Source organism: Rhamphochromis sp. 'chilingali' (assembly GCF_963969265.1).
Source record: "Rhamphochromis sp. 'chilingali' genome assembly, chromosome: 15".
In the NCBI taxonomy this organism is placed as follows: Eukaryota; Metazoa; Chordata; class Actinopteri; order Cichliformes; family Cichlidae; genus Rhamphochromis; species Rhamphochromis sp. 'chilingali'.
The window spans coordinates 7695180-7719615 of record NC_137942.1 but is presented as its reverse complement, the minus strand read 5'-3'; the positions used below and the strand labels follow the sequence as shown (position 1 = coordinate 7719615).

Below are 24436 nucleotides of genomic sequence, written 5' to 3'. Positions count from 1 at the left end.
ATCATCTCACCTAAAGCTTCTGAAACAGTATTGAGTCAGTCATTTAAACAACAGCACATCAGTGCTCTGGTGCTGATGCAGTGCAGTTCAATTTTATTTGTGCCAGCTGAGAGGTCTTCATAGTGTGAACAACACCTTGAAGGACTGACTCACTCCCCTGGCTGCAATGTTGTTTATCTTGCAGGGCAACATGAGAGCACAGAGACGGCATTAACACAAGAAATGGGCAGTTAGCTTACAAATGTCATTTCTGAAGGCTGGAAGAGGAAAGCACGTGGAAGTGTTTAACTACGCAAAAATTCAGCACTCTGAATGATTTATTTGTTCCATTGTGATGAGCATACAGTCTAAGATTTGCGATGGCATTTAAATAACAAAGATCAGGAAAGAAACTTCAGCCAAAAATGATATTTTCCCCAATACAGGCAGGCTCTTGCTTTATTTTAGAGTTTAGTCAAAGTACAACAAAATAGCCCTAACATTTTACCACTTATCTTCCACAAAGAAACATATTTAAAGTAGCAACAATAGCATTCATTACAGTGAATCCAATTGGCATGAATGTAGCTGACGAGGAAAATGCTGTTAAATGAGCAAAATAAAATCAGATACTTTGCTTCTAAAATGCACTTGTGGTAGTTATGCTCGCACACACCTTCATGGTTCTTCACTCAGTCTTAAAAAAATCTAATTTTAAGCTCTTAATTTGCCATCATTCACTAGAATTCCTTTCCAGCATTACCGTACATACAGGTTTTTCTCATCCATGGCAACAGGAAGCAGTGTCAGGCAGAAAAGTTAAACAACGACTCCGCATGTCTGCTGGACAACACTGCCTTTGTTTCATCTCCAGACATTCTGCTTCAACATGGTTCCGCGCACTCTCCGTCAATACGCCGCCGTGCCATCCCTGTTATTAGAGCCGTTTCAGGAAATTAATTCCACTTTAATTCCAGGGACTAGACAGCACATCCACTATCACAGCTTCCTCATGTCCAGAGGCTTAGTCCAATTTGCCATAATTTCAAAACAAGACAAATATGTAAACAGCTTATAAAGTATGCACACACGCAACAAAAAGGAAAGAAATCCAAAGCATTTGTTTCCACAGTGCAGTGTTTCTTTTTTCTCACTCCTCTGCAGTGCAAAAAAGGAAAATACGAGAAAAAAAAGCATCAAATAATAAATAGACTTTCTCTTTCATATATATATTTCTGTGTTTATACATATATATATATATATTTGTAATGATAGGTCTCTACATGAGCACACAGCTCTTGGCCCGGTCCTTCCTCATGGCCGGGGCCTGGTCTATTTGCTCAGTCCGACCCGGCAGAGGTGGAAGGGGCAGTTGCGAGACTCGTTTCAGGCCTCTGCGGGAGCTGCTGCGTTTTAGCTGCGGCTTGTGCGGCCGTCGCACTGACGCCAAGGTGGTGATGTGGAACACATCCCGAACACTGTTTTCAGAAACCTTGGAGGTGCACTCCACATACGCCACCGCTCCCATCTGACGAGCTATCGTGCTTCCCTGGAACATGGAGACGGGCAAAGAAGAAATGAAAAAGGAAGCAAAGCTAAATTTGAAAGTACAAGAAGAAGAAGACAGGGGAAACACGCATCATTTTAACAATCAGAAATCATATGGTGTAAATCCTCTTAACATTCATTGTCCTCTCGTGATTTTGAGTACTTGTGCATTCTTCTTTTTTTTGTATGTGAAATCCTGAATATCTCTCAACAGTGGCTTTTCATTAGTTTCCTCAGGCTTTAAGAGGTCGTGTAAGACATAAGTTTCCTTCATGTCCTTTTTCAGTGTTTCAAAAAGAAAATTAAATATCCCCATATGCACTCCATCCTTCATTGTTTCTTGGCACAAGCAGACACTATAGCTCAACAGCAGAAAACTAAATGTCCCCCAAAAAAGAGGCAGCAATTCTGAGATATAGATGTTGATCTAAACTGATGACTGAAAGCCAGCGATCTGAACATGTCTGTAGATAAATGAATTTCCTCCAACTGAAGCATGAATAATGTAGATGCTGACTCCTCAGTCTGCAGTAAAACAAAAGGATGGGAATCCGCTGGGCCAGTTTTGATATGGTCTATGAGGCTATTTACAGGGAAGACATTCACACTAGGTACCAGAGCTTACCCCTGAGTAAACTTACAATAACTGAGTTATTTGAAATTGTAAATTGTTTGCTCGTGATCAAATCAGACACAAATTTAATTTGAAAACCCCTGAGCCCCTGCCTTCATTACAGTACTACATATCCTCATCTGTTGTTTAATGATCAGAGTTTAAAGCTGTTTTCACACAGGATCAGCACATGCCAAGGATCTAACAGATGAGACAGAACTGCATTTCCCATGACCCCTACAACTGCATGTTCTCCAGCACAGAGAAAGCTTTTCATCTCAAGTGGAAGTGGTTTGATTTTCATCACAGCTGCACTGAGGCGTGTATAAGAAGCAATGAAGGCCTCATTAGGTGAAACAGCAGATTTAGATTCCAGGGTGGCGGTGGGAGGGGAAAGAGGTAGATTGTAGTGACAAGTGGAAATGCTCGATCGAATCTCGGGCAGATTAGTGTGGAAATGTCTGGAGTTCACCCAGTGGTCATTCGCAAGGCGACTTCTCAGCTCTGTTGGAATTCAATTTAAAGATCAGCAACAGGATAGCAACACAGGCTATTAGATTAGAGCACCGAAATGTTTATTGTGCACAGCCTTGGCATCTGCCATGTGACACACATTTTCTGGGCATATTAGAGAGGCAAACAGTAGGTGTCTCAAACCAAAAGAGAGACTGAGAAGGACCATGACAAATGTTTTCTATGGTTCTAGCCAGTAAATGGTCCCAGCTATTTTACATTACCTCCGTGGTTTGTCACTCTTCTTTTGTTTATGTGTCTTATTTATATGACCTGTCTGTTTTTTTCAGTTGCTGAGTTTTTTTAGAAACAGCATGCTTTTAGCCTCCAGTAAGCTCTTAGACAGTAGCGGGAAAAAGGCTCCTTTGTTTTGAGGGCTTTTGTATGGTGGTGAAAAAAGCCCCTCCACTTTTTGTATGTCGAACACAGGAGAGCACACAAATTGAACACACTGAAAGCTGATTAAAATTCACAGATTTACAGAGCAGTTTATCATCCCCTCCCTCTTTTCCCCCATCCCCTTGGCTTAGAGGTCACGGCAGCATGTGATAAAAGGACTCACTCATTTATCATTGTCCATTTTCTATTCATCCTGCATTTTGAAAATCTGTAAATCTGCATGAATATTTCATTTCAGGGGGAAAAAAATGTTTCCCTAGACATAAACTAGACTAACCACTTGTGCTTCTTCCGCAGCCCTTGCCATAAGCAACATTACATTCCCTGTCAGCAAATTTTGGCCAAAACGCCAACCCCAGCAACATGTCCCCGAGGGGTTTAATGCTGTTCTAATAGCAGTCATGTGGTATTTTATTGTGTTGCATGAGCCTTTTCTCACACTCCTTTCCTGTGGGACCGCAAAAGAGAGGTAATGCCTCTGCTGATACAACACAGAAAAATCTCATTTTATCGCTTTATTGCTTTCTAATTTCTTTTCCACATCTGTTTTCAAATCTGTCTGTCTTCCCAGGGCACCTTGCAAGTCTCAATCTTATTATTTATCTCACTCCATTCTCCTCTAATATCCATCATCTGCTAGCTCTCACCTGCTCGTGGGTGACAGGGATGAGGCGCTGTTTGGAGAGTTCCCTCAGGGTGTTGACGTCTGTCCTCATGTCCAGCTTACAGCCCACCAGCACCACCTTGGCATTTGGACAAAACTCTTGCGTCTCTCCTTGCCACTGCAGGAACGTGAGCCGACAGAGAAAAACTGAAAGACACTCTTGATTATGTCAAACATGAGCACTGAGCGCTGAGCTGCCTTTGCTGAAGTACAGAGATGACCTTTTGGCTACTCAGACACTGGATACCTGAGTTTGAGGGAGATTAATGCTCTCTTGCTAAAAGACATTTGTTCAGCTTAGCAAACACAGCAAAAACAAATGCATAACTTTGGTGTGTTTTTTTGTGGGAATTTAAGTCCAGCCTTCAAAGGGTTGGGGATTTTGGTTCCCAGTGACCTTTCTTATGTCATTTTGTTCTCAGCAAATTACTCAATGTAATTCAGTAAAGACTTTTTAACTTGACTAATCCATTCATCCATTGATGTCTGTTCTCTTTATTTTTTGTCAACAAAGCCATTCATCAGTCAGCAAAACTAAATATTTTGTTCCAGTCATTTGTCAACCACAAATGCCGGAGGTTGTGTTAAGCTTCTGCTGGATACCGCTGTATGATGAATATGATTTTTTGTTTTACTTTTGTTTGAGATAAACAAACATTTTTGAAGACAATCCCCTTGGTAATTGTACCAGGTGGAATGAAAAAGTTCAACTATTCTGCCAGTAAACATCAAGCATCCTACTTTCTTTGAATTTGTCGTCACCACTTCCAGCATGGCTGCTATTTTCAGATATTGCTCCTTTTAAGTCCCTTTTTGTGCGCTGAATCCCCTCACTGTGTCAAAATGTCAACTCTTCAGCTTTCATTTCTTTTTGCAGTAGAGGACAAAGTTGCGGGAAGCCAAATCTGGCAAGCAGTGTGGATGAGCGATTATTGTGTTGGTGTCGCCAAAAAAACTTATCACTGTTCTGTGTGCTGGTGCACAATGACACAGTGACGAACCCCACAGTTCATATGCTCTTCTTCAGACACCTGAGAACATTGAGAGTCTGACCCAGGGAAATTAATTTACAGCGCACAATTCCGAAAATCTCAAAATTAAAAAAGGAAAAATAAAACAATGTACATTCTTTTAGTTTGTACATCTGGCCTTTATGAACTGCCTTTTGGCTTGGACACTGCAGATATGCAGATCTCATCAACAGGGAATATCCTCCACATGAAAGTCAGTTGAGTTTGATGTTTGATTTCCTCTCAAGTTTGGGCTCCATGGTAAAATCTCATATGAATAAAAGGGCAAAACAGCAGCAGTGCTGGAAGTGTTTCAGAGGTCTACAAACAGAAGACCTTAACGGTGCAATGTGCCAAATTTAAATTGGGTATGTTTGGGGTTTTTTGCATTTTTTGTTTTATTTTTTAAATGGGCAGATTTGTGAAATTTTACGAAAGCAGCTCATTATTGGCATTTTCAGCGCAAAACAGACAACTAATTAATCTTAAGTGTGATGGAAAGGGGTGATAACTGTAGAGATTTATTTAAAGTTACATTCATTGTGGGTACATTTTACATTTTCAATTGTTTAATTAATGAATTGTCAGACTGTTAAAAAATTCATAAAACAAAACAAAAAGGACGGGAATGGAAAAATCTTGGCATAAAATCTGTAAATTATCATGAGTAAGAAGCTAAAACTAGAAATATTTGGCAGTTTTGCTTGAAAAATGGCTCAAAGATGAAGTGATCAGCAAAAAAGCCACAGATTAACTGGTGCTGTCAACCATCCAGGATTAATCAAGTAATTATTTTACCTCTAATCAGATTAAAGAGACTTCCTGTTTTTTTATGATACAAGGCAATGTTCACTATTTTACTGCAACAGCTATAGGGCCACGTACTGTGACTTTTTCACTCGTGCCAGCTTAGTTTGGACGTCTGTGTGGTGTGTTATACTTTCCTTACTCAGTCTCCATCAACAAAATCTATTTCAGGTTCTGTTCCGAAAAGGTTGAGCAGTCTTCCTTCTAAAATCACCCTGAGATTAAATGTCACTACTGAAACTCAGCTGAACCAACACAGTCTCCTCCTGGCAGCACAAATACATGACAGCACTGAAATATTCCGCATGCCATGTGCAGAATGTCAGGGTGTCCATTCATCCCTTGTACTGAAAACAACCTCTGACCTTTCAGGCACATCCCCATTCTGTCAATGACATCCAATCAAAACCTTTGATTGTTTAACCCTCTTTCCTCCCCCAGCTGTCGTCTAGAAATATTGGTGACCCCCCCCCCCTAGCTCCTGGAGGTCAAGAGTCTAATTTAGGATGGTGATTGTGCAACAGGTTTTCCATGTGCGCCTGAGTTTCAGGGATTATTGGGATGACAACTAGGGGGCAGGGGTCATGGCAGCCCCCTGCCAAGTGATGCATGGGAAAAGCTAAAGCTGAGGAGCAGTGCTGCTTCCCCTGTTGACAGATTCCACGGAGGCTGGAGAGATATTGGCGGGTTAAAGAAATGGCGTCCCGGGTTAGATCTACAAAAGTCTGCAGGGGCATTTTAGCAGCTCCCTTCAGACCACTAAACACGTCAACAGACCAGCCATGGGAACTGTCTTCAGCTCACAAGGGGTGCAGTTCAAAGGCAAACTCACACACACATGGCTTCAAGATGAGACACCACTAAAAGGCACAGGTCTGCTTTTCGTGATACACATGCATGCAAACAGACCCATTAAGTTGGGTATAATTACACCATGGGTGTTTCACTATACTATGTGGGCACACAATCTGCCACTGGCTGTAAAAACACGTCCAAAACCACATTTGATGACGCCACCCGGCTATTACACCCATCCCAACTGCACTGTTCCCAGCCATTAGCCACCTTGCAAATGTTAACAGACACCAACAAGTGAAGTATTCAGCATAAAACTCAGATTTTATATTTTAAATGTTCACAGAAAGTCTGTTTCTAACACTCCTCAACATTCTCTGAAATGTCTTCTCTGATATGTCTGGTGTGTCTAATATGCGTATCTGATATTCCTCTTGAACCCACCCGGCTGCAAGCCCTCTTAGTTCATTCTTCGCATTGACCTTCTATTGCTTGCAGGGACACGGGTCAAGTATCCATGGACGTTTTGATGAGATAAAGGAAAGCGAGACTTTAACCTCAGTGCTGATTTGCTCCATTGTTAAGCCGTGAAAAGCTGCTGGCACAGAAATCTAAGTCGATACAAGATGCTGATCAGGAAAAAGTGAATTGAATTGGTTTTTCGTTGGTTCTCCACTTTCACTGCGATATTAAATGCTGATCCAAAGTATTGAGAGGGGGAGTAAAAAATACTGACCTTCTTTATGACACTGTCCAAAGTCTCTGGACGGCTGATGTCGAAACAGATAAGCACTGCATCTGAATCAGGATACGCCAACGGCCTCACATTATCGTAATAAGAAGAACCTGTGAACACACAATAACATATGGTGTAAGGTCATGGTGTCTTTGGGGAAATTCCTAACTGTTTTTAACCTGATTTAACCCTGCAAGACTCTGCATCCCAACCATATGGCCTACTCTGTCAATTAGAAGCATACTGCACACCCCCGGAAAGTGATCCAAAGGTCATTAATACATGAATAACCCATTAAAGCAGGCGGTGTGGCACACACATCGACATGCTGCAGCTCGAACACACTCTCCAGATGTAAATGAACCTTGATCTTAGCAGTTATGTGCACATATTTGTGCATCTTTTTCTCTTGGGCTTCCACACAGCTGTGCCTCTTCTGTCACAGTACTTCAGGAGGAATGTTAAAGAGTTAGTCATAGCAGCACACACACACATACACACGCATACACACAAAGGTGAATTATAGTGGCTTGAGAATTGGAGGACTGGTACATACGATCCATAATCATCTTGAAACGACAGCGAATGCCAGCACAAAGGCCAAACTAAAGGTTGAACCCCTTAATTCTCTCATCTCATCCCTCTTTCTGTCTCACTTGCAAATGGTCCTTGATTTAAAATCTTCCATTTTCTTTTAGACTCTATGAGATTCACATGCGCTCACACGCTTCTCACCACTCTTGCTTTTCAATTTTGTACCTTGATCAAATTTGAGGGCAGAGTGGCGCCTCTGTACTTCCACAAGTTGCTCACTTCCACAGTTCCTGCTCTCTTGCAGCTCTCATTAGGAGGCTTGTAAAAATATCTGGGCTCTCGTGGATGTGTGGCTGCGGCCACGGGCACCCTCCCTCCTACCGTCAGAAGCTGCTGTAGACCTTATGTTCTGCATAAATTTCAAGCCTCCATAACTCAAAGGTTTGTCACATTGTGCATCAAATTTGCCAAAATTAGCTAATCACATTACACCGTAAATAAATATTAAACGCTTTGGAAGATTAAACATATGATTTAGGTTCATACAAGCTGATGATTTTTAATATTTATACAAAACCAAAGTTTATGTTTGTTTGGTGTGTCTGTGCTTCATACCAAACCTGACCTGCCACACAATAAACAGACTGTTAGAGCTGCATGCTTTAGTCTGGTGTTCTGCACAAAAGCACTACACCCCGCATCACTATGTTCTCTTTGTTAATGATGGAATGAGTATGTGACAATAGCTGCACGCGGCCCGCAACCCCATCATTCAGCTTGCTTTCCTGTAGTGACCTGCTCATTGCTCTTTGAGAACAATGCAACAGGCTGCCTGTCACATCCTCACAAGCTGGAATGGTTTTGTTTAGTGACATTTGTTTGTCACTAAAAATCCATATTAACATCAAACGCTTAAAAAAATGACCTGAAATATCAATTAAATCAGAGAAAAAACAAGTATGCTTTGTTTACAGTGGCTTCAGATTTCTCTTGGTTTAACACTACTGACTTTGATATCATTGTTTATACAAATTGCTACCCCCTACAGCTGGCAATAATACATATTACCACATTCTCACAGTGTGGTGACTAGATAGTGCGTTTCAAAATAGCATTCAATTAATTTTTATAAAATCTTGCTCACCACATGCACACAACCATTAATCTGCTGGCTGACTCTTTAACACATGAATGATGCTTGTCAAAAGAAGATTATTGTTTCCATTTACAGTAATTTGTAGTTCTTATATGGCCCTGTTTAGGACCTCCCTGCCCTTCTGAATAGTTGGAGGTGGGAGGAGGAACAGTAGGAACCCAGCACAGACAAATAGAGGTGGGTTGCAAGTGAGCTTTCAAGTGGATTGTAACCACAAGTAGACTACAGCAGCTTAAATAACCAGTAATACATGTGTTTTGTTTTGTTTTTTAAATTTGATGCATAGAAACCAAGTTTAGCTGCAGCACTGCACTTCTGAGCTAATGGCATGTTTGATCAGCTTTGCACATCCTCATGCACCTGGACATAGAACAGAAGACACAAATAATACATTAAATCTAAATTAGGAATGCTCTCAAGCAGCAACACCACAACAATTGAACTCTGCAAAATCCTTAAGGATGCTGGGCAAAATACATTTAACAAAATTCCTTTGCTAACTTTAAAATATTTATGTTGCAATTTCAGTGCAATATACAGGAAAGAAAAAGTAATTTTAGCCTACACCTTGCAGGGCATTATCAGGAATTCATAGTCTCCTCTTCATCTTATTAACACAATATTGCTACAGTTCTGTATTGCTGAGAGAGCAGGATTAACACAAGCACACACAACCACATCCCCAGAAAAGGATGCCAAGTCCGACACTCAGCAAAGCTCACTTTGTAAGACAGCAAGCTGTGATGGGTAGCGGTCACACATGAGGTGCTGTAGCTGCTGAAGTCAGTCTTTAGTATGTATCGCAGTGCAGCAGACCTGTACTAAGGTTAGAGATGAAGAAGAAATGAGACACCCCTGTGGGGGTGGAGTAGGGACAAAAAAGATTTAATGAGTTTGATGCCGGAGCTAGGGCGTGTAGCGGTTTTTTGCAACAGAGAGAGAGAGTAGCAACCACGGGATTAAAGCAAAATCAAGATGAAGAGAAAAAGACGTCAGATGAAGCAAAGTTGAGACAACAGTACTAGTTTGACTCAACATGTAATTAGAAGCTGAAATGAGGCCATTGGGATCAATTTGTCAGTCCCAAAGATCAAAATGATTGACAGGTCATGGTCACGGCAGGGCTTGTCACAGCACAGCAATTCAGAGCTCCTCTGCCCTGAATGACAGGAAAGCTACCTCAGCACTTTTGCAAAGTCGGGGAAAAAAAGTCCTCTGAGGGAGCGGAGAAAAGTGCTGTGTTTAAAAGAAGCCGAGCAGGCACAAATAAAAACCAATCAACATAACAATCAAGAGCACGAGGGGAAAAAAAGGGAGAAAGCATTTTCTCCTGCCATTTCTCCAACAAAAAGACATGACCAGAGATAAAAGAGGATGTCACTGAGGGTAGGGTTGGAGTGGGTGTTTGGGTAGGTAATGAAAGCACTGGACTCGGCAGGACAGATCAAATAAAGAGGTATGAGAGCTCTGGCTGGGTTGGCTATTGGTGAAGTTGGCCTGTGCCCATTCACTGTGAGGTGGAACAAAAGGTCAATTGAATTTCAGACATAGGCAGCATGAGATGGATGGGCCAGATGAGTGTGGGAGGGGAGCGTAGCCTGGCAGGAACCACTAAAAATCATCACGCCTGGCAAGAAGCGGGGCCCTGCCACGCCGTGCCAAGGACAGGCATAAAACACCCCTCACAAAACCTCCTTAAACATTAGCATTAGCCTAGCATTAGCCTAATTTAGTACAGGAGATCTCTCACAGTGGAAAGTGGATTTCTGCATTTATATCCACAGGACTAATTAGTGCAAAGCCACACTGCAGAACCACACAAGAGGTTGCACCTAAACATAATGACAGAGTTAGGAGGAAAGCAGTCCTTGTCTGCCGTCACTTGAGCTTCATCAAAGGCCAGAAATGTCCCAGAGGATGCTGAGGCGGACAGGAACTTAGTGGAGCGCTAATGTACAGTAATAAGACTTGAGGGTTTGCGGTATGACTTCATTTATGCCTCCTGTCCCTTGACACATCGACTCTCCTGTAGGGACAATCTATCTGAGACATGACAGCTCTCTATCTGCTCATTCAAAAGCTCTTCTGTGAAAAACTCATTTTCTGATAGAGCTGAGAAGAAAAGAAAAATCACAATAACACACAAACAGAACATGTAACAGGGCAGAGTCTTTGGGAATCCAACACTTCAAAAAACCTTATATTTTTCAATACATTAATCTGTAATATCACAGCAGGAATGATCTCCTTTCTGTTTTTGTTGCATGCTTATTTCAGGCGCAGCTAAAAAGCCAACCATTATGAGCGTGTGTGTGTGTGTGTGTGGGGGGGGGGGGGGGGGGGGGGGGGGCTTTGCCTCTAAGCTCTCTGATGTGTTCATGCACATATGGCAGGTAGTCAACAGCAACTAAGAGCCTCATTAGGCCATATAGAAATCCTGAAAAACACCCATGCAGACAAAGGCAGGGTAACGAACACCCTCCCAAATGTGACCAAATCGCCAAATTAGCGAAAACGGGATCTTTTTTCTTCTCCTTCAGCTGTTTTCCTCTTGAAATCCACCTTCAGTGTGAAGGGAAAACATTTTAAGTCGCGGTGGCAGAGTATCTTAGCAACCTGGGGGATGCAAATGGCTTCATTGCGAGGCCTTAGAAAGGAAGAAAGAAAGAAGAGAGCAGGAGACTGAAGACACTTCAGTGCATTGCTGATTAGAGGTGACTAAAAGGAGAGTTGGTGCTCCAACCTTTAAGAGGTTGAGAAGACTTTCAAACACTGAAGCTCCAAGCTGTGTTGTGATTTCTTCTCAATTAAGGCTCAGCTCAAATAGAAGTAAACATACAGCTGCCAAGACACCCTTTGAGAGGAAGTAGTTACTCTGACCTAATGTAGCCTACTACTGTACAAGACAGCGTGTGTTTTATGTGAATGTAAGCCTGCGTTCTTTTGAAGTCCACATCTTGAAGCCATACAGGTGCACATCGAGCCACTGACCTTATCTAAACTGTCATGCAAAAAAATCTAACCAGTAGATAAAAGTACGACATATATTGCAAATTCGAGATTTTTTTTTCACTTTTAATATCATCTGGTTTTTCATAAATACATATTCAGAAGTACTGACAAGCAAGTTTGGATAATTTATGTTACATTTTTGATAGAGCCCGACCAGTATAGGATTTTTAGACCGATATCAATGCCGATATTTGGTGATACAAAAATCCAATATTCTGATATATCAGCCAGTATTTTTATTCCCTATTATTCAGATACACAAAGCAAACTGGTTCCTGAACAATTTTTATGTGTATTTATTTAGTCTTTTTTTTCCCAGGTGGATATTGTGTTTGTAGCATTCCAAACACATCACCAAAGAGGGAAGCTGCAGAGTGCCCTCTTGTGAATAAACTATGCAATGTCAACACTCCTAACACGATTGGCTGTTTCTCTGGTCTTTAATTTTCTGCAATTATCAGCAATTATAAAGGATACTACTAATTTATCAGTAAATAACTGATATTGGCCAATAATATTGACCTGCCAATAAATACTTCTAATTTTTACTCCTACATGATATGTTTCCCATGTCATACTGGGGAAAGCTAACATGTCCCTGCTTCAGCTATTTAATTCATCACTGACAAGGTTACGCTGGTTTGTGCAGTGCTAAATTGTCATTTCATAATAATGCTGTTTAAAGAGAAAGATAACATTTTGGGAAAAAAAGCAAAGAGATTATGTTTGCAATCTTATCCGTCCATCAAAGAGGCATCAGATTATTACCAATCTAAATTTGCAACAACACACAACACATTACAGCCAAAGCAATCAAGACCCATCTTTGAATGATAAGAACAGAAACTGCTGCAACAAGAGTGCTGCAGCTGTAACAGGCAGAATTTGCTAAGGAAACATGTGGTCACACCAGTTATCGGCTTGATTTTGCATTTATCTGTTTACTTTCTTAGTTTTAATTACAAGTTTAACACACATTTATAACATTATTTTTAAAAACTTTGCATCTCACTGTTCTTGCTTAAAAATCTTTGTAATTTTAGTTTGATGAATCCATGCAAAAATGTGTAAAAATATCACATTGTGATTTAACACAATGTTACTGTGCCAGCCTATTTCTTCACCAGGTGAAATAACTTTTACTTCTGTGCCTCCAATTTCAAAAACAGACTACCTCGTGTGAAAGAGTTGTTTTTCACGTGGACTAGTGTAAATTCATCTGCATGTTCAGAGTTTCATGCCATGATTTCATACTCATTCATACATGAAAAATCATTCATTTCTTATCACCTACAACTAATTCATAAGTACCTATATGTAATTCATTAATAGTCAAAGAGAAATTAGCTATGTTTAATTTTAGCTTTTAAATATATTGTAGAGACTTGACCTTGTGCGTATCCCATCAAAATGTTGAAAGTGTCTAAAAAATATTGGACCTGAAAGCTAATACTGCAATTGCAACATTCATATTACGCCACGACATGAAATCTTTGCCAGATTTTGTGCAATATCTTAATTCGACTATTTACAGCTCAGACATACTTGACATACACTTTATATGAGAAGCTTGAGGCAATGAATTCCTAAATGAAAACGAAATGTAATGAAGTGAAAAAGATGGAACACATGTAAGCCAATGAACTGCAGCTATTCTTACATAAATTTTAACACTTTTCTGGTCTTACTGACCACTCTCCACCACATTCACGTTTTTTTATTCATTGCATACACCTCTTTCTTATCACACACACACACACAAACACACACACATCCTAGGGAGTTTTGGCATTCAGTATATTGACAGTTTGTCGTGCAACCCGGAAAAGCTAAGGATCGAATCACTGACCTCCTGCTTGGCTGATGACCTGCTCCATCTTTGGAGCCACAGCCACCAAAAACAAGAAAAATAATAATCCTGTAATTACCAAACCCCGGCTGGCCTGAACTCTGATCTATGCTTACATCTTTTGCTGCTCTTTCAGGTTGACATATATTACACACACACACACACTTCTCACACACAGGTAAAGCTACCGATTTGTAATAGAGATGGCTGTGTCAAGTTTTCAAAAGCATTAGTGCACAGCCAGGACAGTGGAGGTGACACTGGGTTAAATGGCCATTAACCTTGCATGTCTGCAGCCTATACGCAGAAGATATTGATCAAAGCCCCCACACTTTCCCTGTGGAGGAAGTGCAGCCTTTGGAGAGCATAAAGCACCTTCCACAGATCTGCTCTGAGCTCTGCTGCCAAGGAGTTAATACCTGTGTCTGTCATCCAATCGAAGATTGAAAAGAAGGGCCAGCCAAAGTACTGACAGCGCAGGCTGGAGACAGAGCAGCATTACTGTCTGTCTCCTGGTTGCCCCAGGGGTATAGAGATAGAATACTGTGTCCCCTTTCAGCTTCTCCTCACCCCTACTCCTTGCTTCACACACAGACACACTTTCATTCCATCACAGTAACAGCTATGCATTTCATCTCCTGTGTCTGTGGTTCAACTTGTGTTTTTCTTTTAAAGATCACTATGCTTCTTTGTCTCTCACTTCATCTTTTGATATATTAAAAAAACAACACACCAGATGTGTCAGTACTTTGGTTTTCCCCTGTGAACTGTTTGAGAAATAGGTGACTGGTGTGGGAGTCTACATTGGGCTACTCTTAAACCTTTGGGGATCTTTGTGTGTTTAGATGTTATAATATAAAAACTCCCAAGCGTTTGTTTGTGTGAGGAACTCAAGTAGCTGTGAATGACTTCTGGTTATGTACAGGAGGCACGCACACACCCAGTTTTCATCTTTTTTATAGTCTCCAGGCTTACCCCAATCATCGAGGTTCATCTGCTTCAATAGAAGCAGCAGACTGGTGGGTCCAAATCCACCAAATCCAAATAAAAAAATAAAAAAAACAGACCAGAATTAAAGGACAACAAATACCATCTTCATAACAGTTTTTTGTTTTTGCTTTTTTTTTTTTTCCATGCACAGTCATTTTGCAGCTCAAACAAAAATCTGGTTTAAATATCTCCGACATAGATCCATCTTTTTGTTTTGCTTTTGTCGGCTCAACTTCAGATAGAGAAGAATCTTAGAGGAGGAGTAATTTTTCACAAGGATCATTAGCTTGTAGGATTGCAATTTTAAACCCTGATTTTTAAAAAAGGACTTAAAAATGAGATAAAACAAAATAAAACATTAGTTATAAAATTAAATCAGTGATTTTCTGACCAAAATATAGAAAACTATTTGAGAAGAAGAAAATAAAATCGATGTAATGTTGCCATACTGTGTACATTTTAACTACATGGTTAAAAATCTTCTGCAAATTTGGGAATTTAAAAGATAATTTCACAGTCGCTCAGCACGATAATTTTTTTGTTGTTGTCCCATTTGGTTCTTTAGCCGTCAGAATTGTTGTCTGAAGGCCAACAAGGATACCCAATGGATTTACTTTGCCAAGTGGATCATCACGGCCTTGCCGTATTGGTCCATTTGATCGACCTTTTTTGTTATTATTTATTTTATTTTATTTTCAGTTGTTACAGACGGGACAGACATGACTAGGGGATAGGAAAGGGAGAAGGAAAGATGAAGGAAAAGAAAAACAGAGAGAAAGAGGAACAGTGAGAAAGGGCACTTAAAAAGAGAGAGAGAAAAAAAACTCCCAGATCACCTGTTGAGAGAAAAAGAAGAGAAAACAAGCAAAAAAAGAGAGCAACATAATAAACATAACACCATCGCATTAATCTAGCTAAGTGTAAACAGCAGTAAATATTGAATGTTGTGGAGCAGCACGCAGGATAGACAGCGCACAATGTGCTTTGAGGTAGCAGCCAAGAAAGGTGTAGTTTATGTCTATGGACAGTGAACACCTGTGAGCACACCTGTGTGGATCAGCGCACTTGTATTCAAAAGGTTTCACCATGTAACGGTCTTCTAGAGGGTGTAGGGAGCCATAGCCCCGTCCAACCAGGGCATGAAGCAGGCATGGAGGAGATCCAGACCCCAGACATCCAGAGGCCCCAGAGTGCGAGAGCCCAAGCACTCTGGGGCTCAGCACGATACTTAATAGATAACCTGCTTATTTAATACCTGCTAATTTAATCAAGTTTGTCAACACACACAGCTCGACCACAAATCCACCCATTCATCCAGGAAATGAAACTCAACACCAAGCCCTATGCTGCACATAAATAAAAGAGGCATTTATCCTTGCAGATTATACACACTAGTTTAAACTTAGTGGCAAAGACCAGGGCTGATCTACCCAGCAGGTGGATTCTGACATGGGCTGGTGGGGCAGCAGCTGTCTACCAGGCTTCACCTCTCCTTAATTCCAGTCACAGAACTCAAACCGCCTACTGGGACTGTGGTGTTAAAGCCTTTTGGAGCATATTTAATGCAATTTTTATGGCTTGCCGTGTGGAGGATTGTGTTCCCAGTACAGTTGTAGTGAGTGATTGTAAATTACTGAGCACTAATTAGCAGGTATTTATGTTTGTTAGCCAAGTCTACCCTATCATCCACACACGTTCACTTCTGACCATGCAAACATGATGGTGCCAAAATGCTAATGCTGAGGCTTCTAAAACCAGTGTGTGACATTATGGTGGGTATGTCCATCTTTCTTTTTTTATACAGTCATCACTTGACTCAAGGTTAAAAATGGTTTGAAAAAAGTTGGCTTAAACCCCAGTGGCTGCAGTTTTCCGAGTCTGTACCACCTTAACACCACCATCTGGTGAGGACGGAGAATGTGTTTTGTTTTGTTTTAAAGCGCCAATTCTGACAGTCTGTGAAAACTCTCCAAGTCGTTTCAAGTTATCTGCCAACGCTGCCAGCATCACCCACTGACACCCAATTCTTTGAGCACTGGGGACTGCCATGCCACAATGAAATCTGCTTTGAAAAGCTCTCAGCCCTGCTCAAATATCACCTCTCTCTCTCTTACACGCACACACATACACAGTATTCAAATTCATGTCTTTATATTCCTTTTCACCTGTAAAAAAGGAGTGATCACATCCTTTATTCCCACTCCCCTACACCTTTGAGTTTCATACTCTCCGTTCGGAATTTGTACCCAGTCTGGAAGCTTTTCATTAAAACTTGTAATAACACTGACTGCGGCTTCTCTGTCCACAGCTGTCAGTCTGATAAGAAAGCAGAGGTGAGAATATTCAGTCAGCAGCTACAACCACATATATATGAAAGGAAAACTTGAGTGAAAAAGGGGGATCCTCTGCTCCACTTCCTCTGCTGCACAGCCATGCAAGCGCATCTCTATCATTCAGCTATCTATGCACCCCCGCCACCCCAGCTCCCCGCTCTGCAACCCCCACGGGAGGCCAACAGATAGACAAGACACTACTTCAAGTGCAATTTCACATCCACAAAAGTTGCAGCAGTGAGAAAAAGAGCGGGCTGGATCTTGTTTATAAATAAAGTCATTCATAAATGATGGCATCTGTCAAGTGTGCGTGAGTGAGGTGCAGGTGAGAGGTGAAGGATGGAGGTGAAATATGGCCTCTCTCTGTGTATCCCCTTACGCTCGGATGGGTTCCAGACAGATGCTGAGAGGGTTTTGCTCCTCTGGAGGTGGAGGGCCATCAGGACTGAGAGTTAGCTTTATGAGAAGCAGAACGAGTCAGTGTGGCTGTTTGAAGTGAATTGATCAAAGCTGGGGCGGAATCGGGTACAGTTGCAGTCAGCAGAGTGGAGTGGACTGGGTGAAAACACACAGAGCCATGGTTCTCTGGGTGGCTTTCCCATCTGACTGAATGACAGAGGAATTCACTGCTGCTCCTGCCGCTGCTGCAGCTTGAAAAGGAGCAAGCGTCTGATTCAGTGTCAGGGTGGATTAGTTTGTGTCCCACATGAACAGTGCTGGAGGGGTATTAGATATTACTGTAATGCTATTACTTCTCCAGGTTACACAGTGATTTTTTTTTTTTAGTCATTACATTTTTTAAATAAAACATGCACTCCTACTTTGTTTTATATTACATTCTTGTGAGACATTTAATTAAAACCTGCATAAATATGTATTAAGCGTAATTAATTTTTACTGTTACCGGGTAAGATTAAACAAGCACAATTCGCAGCCCAAAAAAGTTTTAATAGAATTATCATCTGTTGTGTATTTGTTAAATTAATGATTAAGAAGAACATAATTTCCTCTATGAGAATATATAATGGGCAAAATGATGCTTTTAACCAAGCTTAATGGCCAAAGCATATTTGGGCAATAATAATGTAGCTACAATATATAAGCTTACATTTTAAACTAAGAAAGCTGCAGCTCACCTGGTCATCTTAATATGCCCTTCAAGTAACTTATATATGATCAATAATTTCTTGGTGTGTCACTGGATTCTTTTGTGTGGGCAGACACTTAGAACGAGTGATGGAGGACATTAAAAAGACATTTTTACTTCCCTTTTTGTAGTCACTCACCATCTCTTTAAGGATAATGCCGACACAGCCAATCACCCTCTGGAAAAGACTGAGGTGCACAGACTGAGGGGGTGCAGCGAAGTATAAGACAAGACATCAATGTGTATGTGCTGCTGATGAGGGGAGTAGGTAGAGTGCATTATGATGACATAAAGGTGCTTTATGATTGTATAAATATTTAAGCACCAACCGCTAGTACTGAATCTACTTTACTAAGTGGATTGGGTAATATTATTAGGTAATACTAGTAATATTCTTATTATTGGTGCTGTTTTTTACGCTGGCTGGCCACTTATACATGACTTATAACACAGCGTTGGATCCTCTTTATGGCATAAATTCAGCAAGCTGTCAGAAACATTCCTCAGAGAATTTGGTCCATGTTGACCTGATCGTCTTAGTTAAAGCAAATTTATCATCCTTGACGTCACTCTCCCATTCCACCACATCCAATAGCTACTCTATCGAAGTGAGATCTGGTCACTGTGGAAGCTGTTTAGTACAGTTAGTTCGCTGTCATGTATAAGAAACCAGTTTGAGATCATTTGTGACATGGCATGTTATCCTGCTGGAAGCATACATGAGAACATGGGTACACTGTGTCATAAAAGGTAGAGATGGTCAGCAACAACAAAGACAATGTTTTTCCAGTGTTCTCTTGTCCGATTTTGCTGACCCTGTGTAACTTGTACCTTCAGTTTCCTGTTCTTAGGTGACAGAAATGACATCAAGTGTCATCTTCTGCTGTTGTAGCCCATCTGGTTCAAGGTTTGATGCGTTGTGTGTTCAAAGATCCTCTTTTGCATACTTTGGTTATAATGAGTGTTTATTTGAGTTATTGCTGATTTCCTGTTATCTGGAAGTATTCTGGCCATTCTCCTCTGACCTCTGGCATAAACAGGGCATTCTCACTCAGAACACTCACTGGACATTTTCTCTTTTTCAAACAGTTCTCTGTAAATCCTCAAGACTGTGTGAGAAAATCCCAGTAGATTTCAGAAATCCTTAGACCAGCCTGTCAACCATGCCACAATCAAAGTCACTTAAACCATCTTTCGTCCTCATTCTGATGTTCAGTTTGAACTTCAACAGGTCATTGTGAAATTGTCTACATACCTAGAACCATTGGTTGTTGGGGTGTCATTGGCTGATTAGATATTTGTGTTAAAGAGCAGTTGAACAGGTACACCTAATAATGTGAGTGTAATTTTACCTTGTTTAAGTAATACAATAAAGCCTTTGTAAGAATCATTTTGAAAGTGTGTTTGGAGAGTTGATTTTTAGAGATACAATTGTTGGAATGGGGTTAAAGGAAGAGGTACAGTATATCTGTATCATTTACATCCTTTTAATTCAGGTCAGTGAAGGTTACAGAATTGCAGAGTTAACAGAATCAACTGATACAAGCACTGCAATAAATTCATAATGACTCTTTCATATTGTCATATGTATGTATAGACAACTGTTTGGAGAGGTTACAGCAGTTTGAAAAAAAAGTGGCATTTGTGTGTCAAGGACCAAGGAATGGGACAGATCCCCAAAGACAAGCCTTAAAACACAAAGCCCACAAATGTGGGAAAAGCACAGATGTATACCTCTCCTTTTTTGCTCCTTCTGTTTCCTTTCTCTAGATGTCAATCTAGTGAACACTTCCTGCTCTCACAACCTGCTCTCATGGTAAACACACCCACTATTCTTTCTAGTCACTTCAAGCCCTCATTCCCCCAACCTCTTTGAGTACTGATTGAGGCAGCAGATGCACTTTTCAGCCTCATTGTGCCCCAGCTGCTGCCTGTGCGTCCTTCGACAGCACCCATTATGTCTCTGGTCAGCTGAGAAACATTAAGATTAAAGTGTCAACGCTGTAGCTATTCCCATCGTCACTCGATCACACGATATCCATGACTCGTTTCTTTTTTTCTATGTATTGTGTGCTTTCTTTTAAAAAACACAAATATCAGAAAGAGTATCAGAAAACTAATCTTAATTTAGTTAAATCTGCTATTGCTGCTATCAAATTGCAGTATAAAAATAATGGAACAATATGATAGGCACCACACACAGCAATGAACTTTATGAGATTTTCAGTCTGTCTGCAAAGCTCCAGACACAGTCACATAGCCTAAATAACAGACATTTCCCTTAGAAGCTGGTACAGATCAAAAATAGAGACAGAAGCAGTGCGTCTTAAAGCAGATAACTCATAAATTGGAAGGGAAATGGCATCTCACTAATTAAGAAAATTTTCATTTAGCCTGGAAGAAGAATTAGTTGCTCTATATAAAAAAAGCCTTCCATAAACCTAGGACATCTCACTATTCATCACTGATTGAAAACAACAACAACCCTAGGTTTCTTTAAGCACTGTAGCCGGGCTGACAAAAAGTCTGAGTTCAGTTTAGCCAAGCATTCCTTTAACCTTAACTAGTAATGACTTAAGGAATTTCTTCACAAATAAAACTTTAACCATTAGAGAAAGAATGCTCATAACCACCCCAGACATATCATTATGTAGAGGTATTTTCAATACAACTGATATTTTTTTAGATTCTCTCTCCAATTCATTTTTTTGAGTTAAGGTTTGCAATTACTTCCTCCAAACCATCAACATATCAATCAGATTCCATTCCTGCAAGACGGCTCAAAGAAGTCCTACCATTAATTAAGTAATGCTTCAATCTTAAATATGATCAATCTATCTCTATAACTGGGCTACGTACCACAGGCCGTAATTAAACCATTACTTAAAGAGCCATCACTTGACCCAGCTGTCTCAGCTAATTATAGGTCAATCTCCAACCTTCCTTTAATCTCACAAATTCTTGAAAGAGTAGTGATAAAACAGTCAACTGAGTTTCCATCAGATTTCAGAGCTCATCACAGTACAGAAACAGCTTTAGTGACAGTTGACTCATCTCTGTGCAGGATTCAGTACCATTCACCATAATATTTTTACAGAGTTTCGAGCATGCGATGTTAAGTAGTGTTTAACCCTTGTGTGGTGTTCGTATTTTTGTTACTCAGCCAGTGTTCATGGGTCTGGTGGACCCGCTAGAGTTTTGGCTTTCCAAATTAACACTATCAAACAATTTTATGTTAAATTACTCAACAGATGTTTACTTCATCCCAATTACAAGACATATGAACAGCAAACATGGTTAATTTTTTCCCTTTACCTTTGTTAGATCACATTTATGAATTAATGTGCTTCTCGTTTTTCTTTTATATAAAATGTTATAAATAAATCAGTTATAATCAAGTGGAGTGAGTGGAAAGACACAACACATTTACACGTGAAAAAATAATTAATTGTTTAATTTTTCTTTTGAAAAAAACTGAACACGGGTCTCACAGACCCGAACACCATACAAGGGTTAAGTTACTTCGCTGCAGTGGTTTCTATCATATCTATTTTAGAGACTCCAGTTCGTTCTTGTAAATGGAGAGGCAGTAGTCTCACACACTAAGGTTAACTGTGGATTTCCACGGTTCTGTGCTAAGACCAATTCTGTTTACATTATACATGTTTCCCCTAGGCAGTAACATTATATGGCATAGCCTTTTCATTGCTATGCAGATGATACCGAGCTTTATCCATGAAGCCAGAAGTTACACAACAATTAGTTAAACTGCAGAAATGTCTTAAAGGCATAAAGTCCTGGATGGCCTCTAATTTCCTAAATTCAGATAAAACAGAGGTTACTGTATCTTTTTACTGTGTTTAACCAGATACTTACTTCTGGAAGGCATTACCTTGGCCTCTGTGAGGAATCTTGGAGTCATTTCTAACCAGGATATTTCCTCCAGTGTGTATATTAAACAATTATGTGGGACTGTTTTCTTGCATTTACACAGTACCTCAAAAATTTGAAAAATCGTGTCTCAGACTGATGCTGTTCATGCATTTTTTTTACTTCTAGGCTGGATTATTATAATCAGGTTGTCCTAAAAACTCCCTAAAAAGCCTTCAGTTGATCAAAAACGCTGCAGCAAGAGTATTGACAGGGAGTAGAAAGAGAGAGTATTTTTCTCCTATATTGGTTTCTCTTCACTGGCTCTCTGTTAACCCTAGAATTGAATTTAAAATCCTTCTCCTAACACACAAAGCCTTGAATAATCAGGCACCATCGTATCTTAAAGACATCGTATTACCATATCTTCCCATTAAAGGACTTTGCTCTCAGACTGCAGGCCTATAATATTTAAAAGTAGAATGGAAAGAAGAGCATACCTCTCTTTTTGAATGAGTTTACCGTTAAGGCTGGATCAGGTGACCCTGAACCCTCCCACACTATATTACAACAGGCTTGGGGCTAGGCAGGAGGCTTTACATAATGGACCTTGTTTCACCTCTTTTCACTCACCATGTGTTTATACAGCACTCTGCATTTAATCATGAGTTATTATTAATCTCTGACTCTCTTCCTCAGTCTGTGTTTTGTCCTGTCTTCCACCCCTCATCCCCAACCAGGCATGGTCTCTCCCTCAGCCTGGTTCTCCCAGAGGTTTCTTCCTGTTAAAAGGGAGTTTTTCCTTCCCACTGTTGCCAAGTGCTTCCTCATACGGGGTCGTCTGATTGATGTGGATTTCCCTTTTTCTTTGCTCGGCCTTTACCACTGAATTGTATTTCATTGAGAGCTAATGGATAACTCTGAACAAAGACTACTGCTGTTGCAGTTTGCAATCATGATGCACTAGGCGGCACGATTTGTTTGTGCTGCCCAAGTGTGGTTCAGTTAATCGGATATTGAGGTTTCAAGTTAAATAAAGTCACAGGATGCACATCTAGGCTGACCTGGGAAACAAAATTAAATTGTTTTTTACAAAAACATTTCATTTGCCGCATCTAACAAAGGTGTCAAATGCATTTTCTTTTCAAATAAAATAGCTGTACCTGCTCATTGTCTTCTTTACTGCCCTCACTGCCTTCAACTTTCAATCGACAGAATAGCAATAACCAGTAATAGGAAATGTGTTTTGCCTGTGTCCTCTTATGCATACACAAGTATTAGGAAAGAAGGACAACAAACACATTTAAGCATTTCTTCATATTATCAATCACCTGTTTGTATATTACCTTTTATCCAGGTTGTTACAGTTTAAAGTGCTTCACAGAAGACTGATAAGACAATAATTAGACATAAGAAATAAAACATCTTACCACTAGTTGTGAAAAACTACAAAGAACAGGCCTATTTATAAGTCATGATATGTGGACTACCTGTACATATACATTTTAAATAACCTGTAATATTAGTTATATGCCTTGTCATATGGTTTAGGCAATATTAATAAATATGCTATGTGATATTTTTTGTACTCGATATAATCTTTTTTAAAAATGCTTATTTATAGGTCTTATCACTTATAAGTATTGTCTAACATTACCAGTTCTATCAACCACTGAAAATAATATGCATCAACACTATTAATATTAATATATTCTCATGTTGCACTCCTCGTCCCTTTGATTCTGTGTCATTTTTAGTAAAAACAGCTGCAATCAAAATTTGATTACTTTTTGTGCATCTGTCATTATAATAGCTTAAGCCTTTTCTGTCAGTAGCACAGCGTGGCAAGACTTAAGAGTCCGTATGAACTCATCAAAAGCTTTAAGACTCTAAAAGACTTCTTTTAATTCTATCCAGTGAATGTTCAGTGCCTAATAACTTATCACTGTACTTAGTTAATATGTCATTGTATAAATGTGCTAAGTAAAAGCCATATGCAGCCTATCAGCAGTGTGCAGTACTGTTCAGCAGTGGACATACTATTTAAGCAGATTATACACTTTTGCCTGGTGCTCCACATTAAGCTGACAGTTCACGGAGGCTGAGATGCGGTGAAGGAACGTGTGCTGATGAGTCTTAGCTTATAGCTGTATCCATGGGCACATTTACAGGTTCCTCTCACTGAAGAAGGTCATAAGGACTCGGATGCTACAGCCTCTGGGACCTGCCAGAAGTGCTGGGCAGATGGGCATTTGGACAACTCGAGGTGCTTTTGTATGCATGTAAAAATGGGTAGGAATATGTAAGCACATGTAGTACAGAACATCAGTTTGCACTCTGTGTGTGTGTGTGTGTGTGTGTGTGTGTGTGTGTGTGTGTGTGTGTGTGTGTGTGTGTGTGTGTGTGTGTGTGTGTGTGTATCAAAGTTTCACTGAGAGAGCAGACATTTTGTGTGGTAATTACAGCCTGTTTGTTCCATCA

At 40.2% G+C, this 24436-nt stretch overlaps 1 protein-coding gene across 1 annotated transcript in view; it reads right to left on the bottom strand.

Annotated features, from left to right (window-relative positions):
• Positions 1-405: 405 nt before the first annotated feature.
• rnd2 (Rho family GTPase 2) overlaps positions 406-24436 on the bottom strand; it is a 38630-nt gene continuing 14599 nt past the window's right edge. Inside the window, exons 3-5 of the mRNA XM_080906138.1 lie at positions 7065-7174; positions 3700-3834; positions 406-1528 (exon numbers count right to left, since the gene is read on the bottom strand). Of these exons, the coding sequence (XP_080762264.1) occupies positions 1259-1528; positions 3700-3834; positions 7065-7174 (515 nt within the window). The 3' untranslated portion in view covers positions 406-1258. The remainder of the gene's footprint in view (positions 1529-3699; positions 3835-7064; positions 7175-24436) is intronic.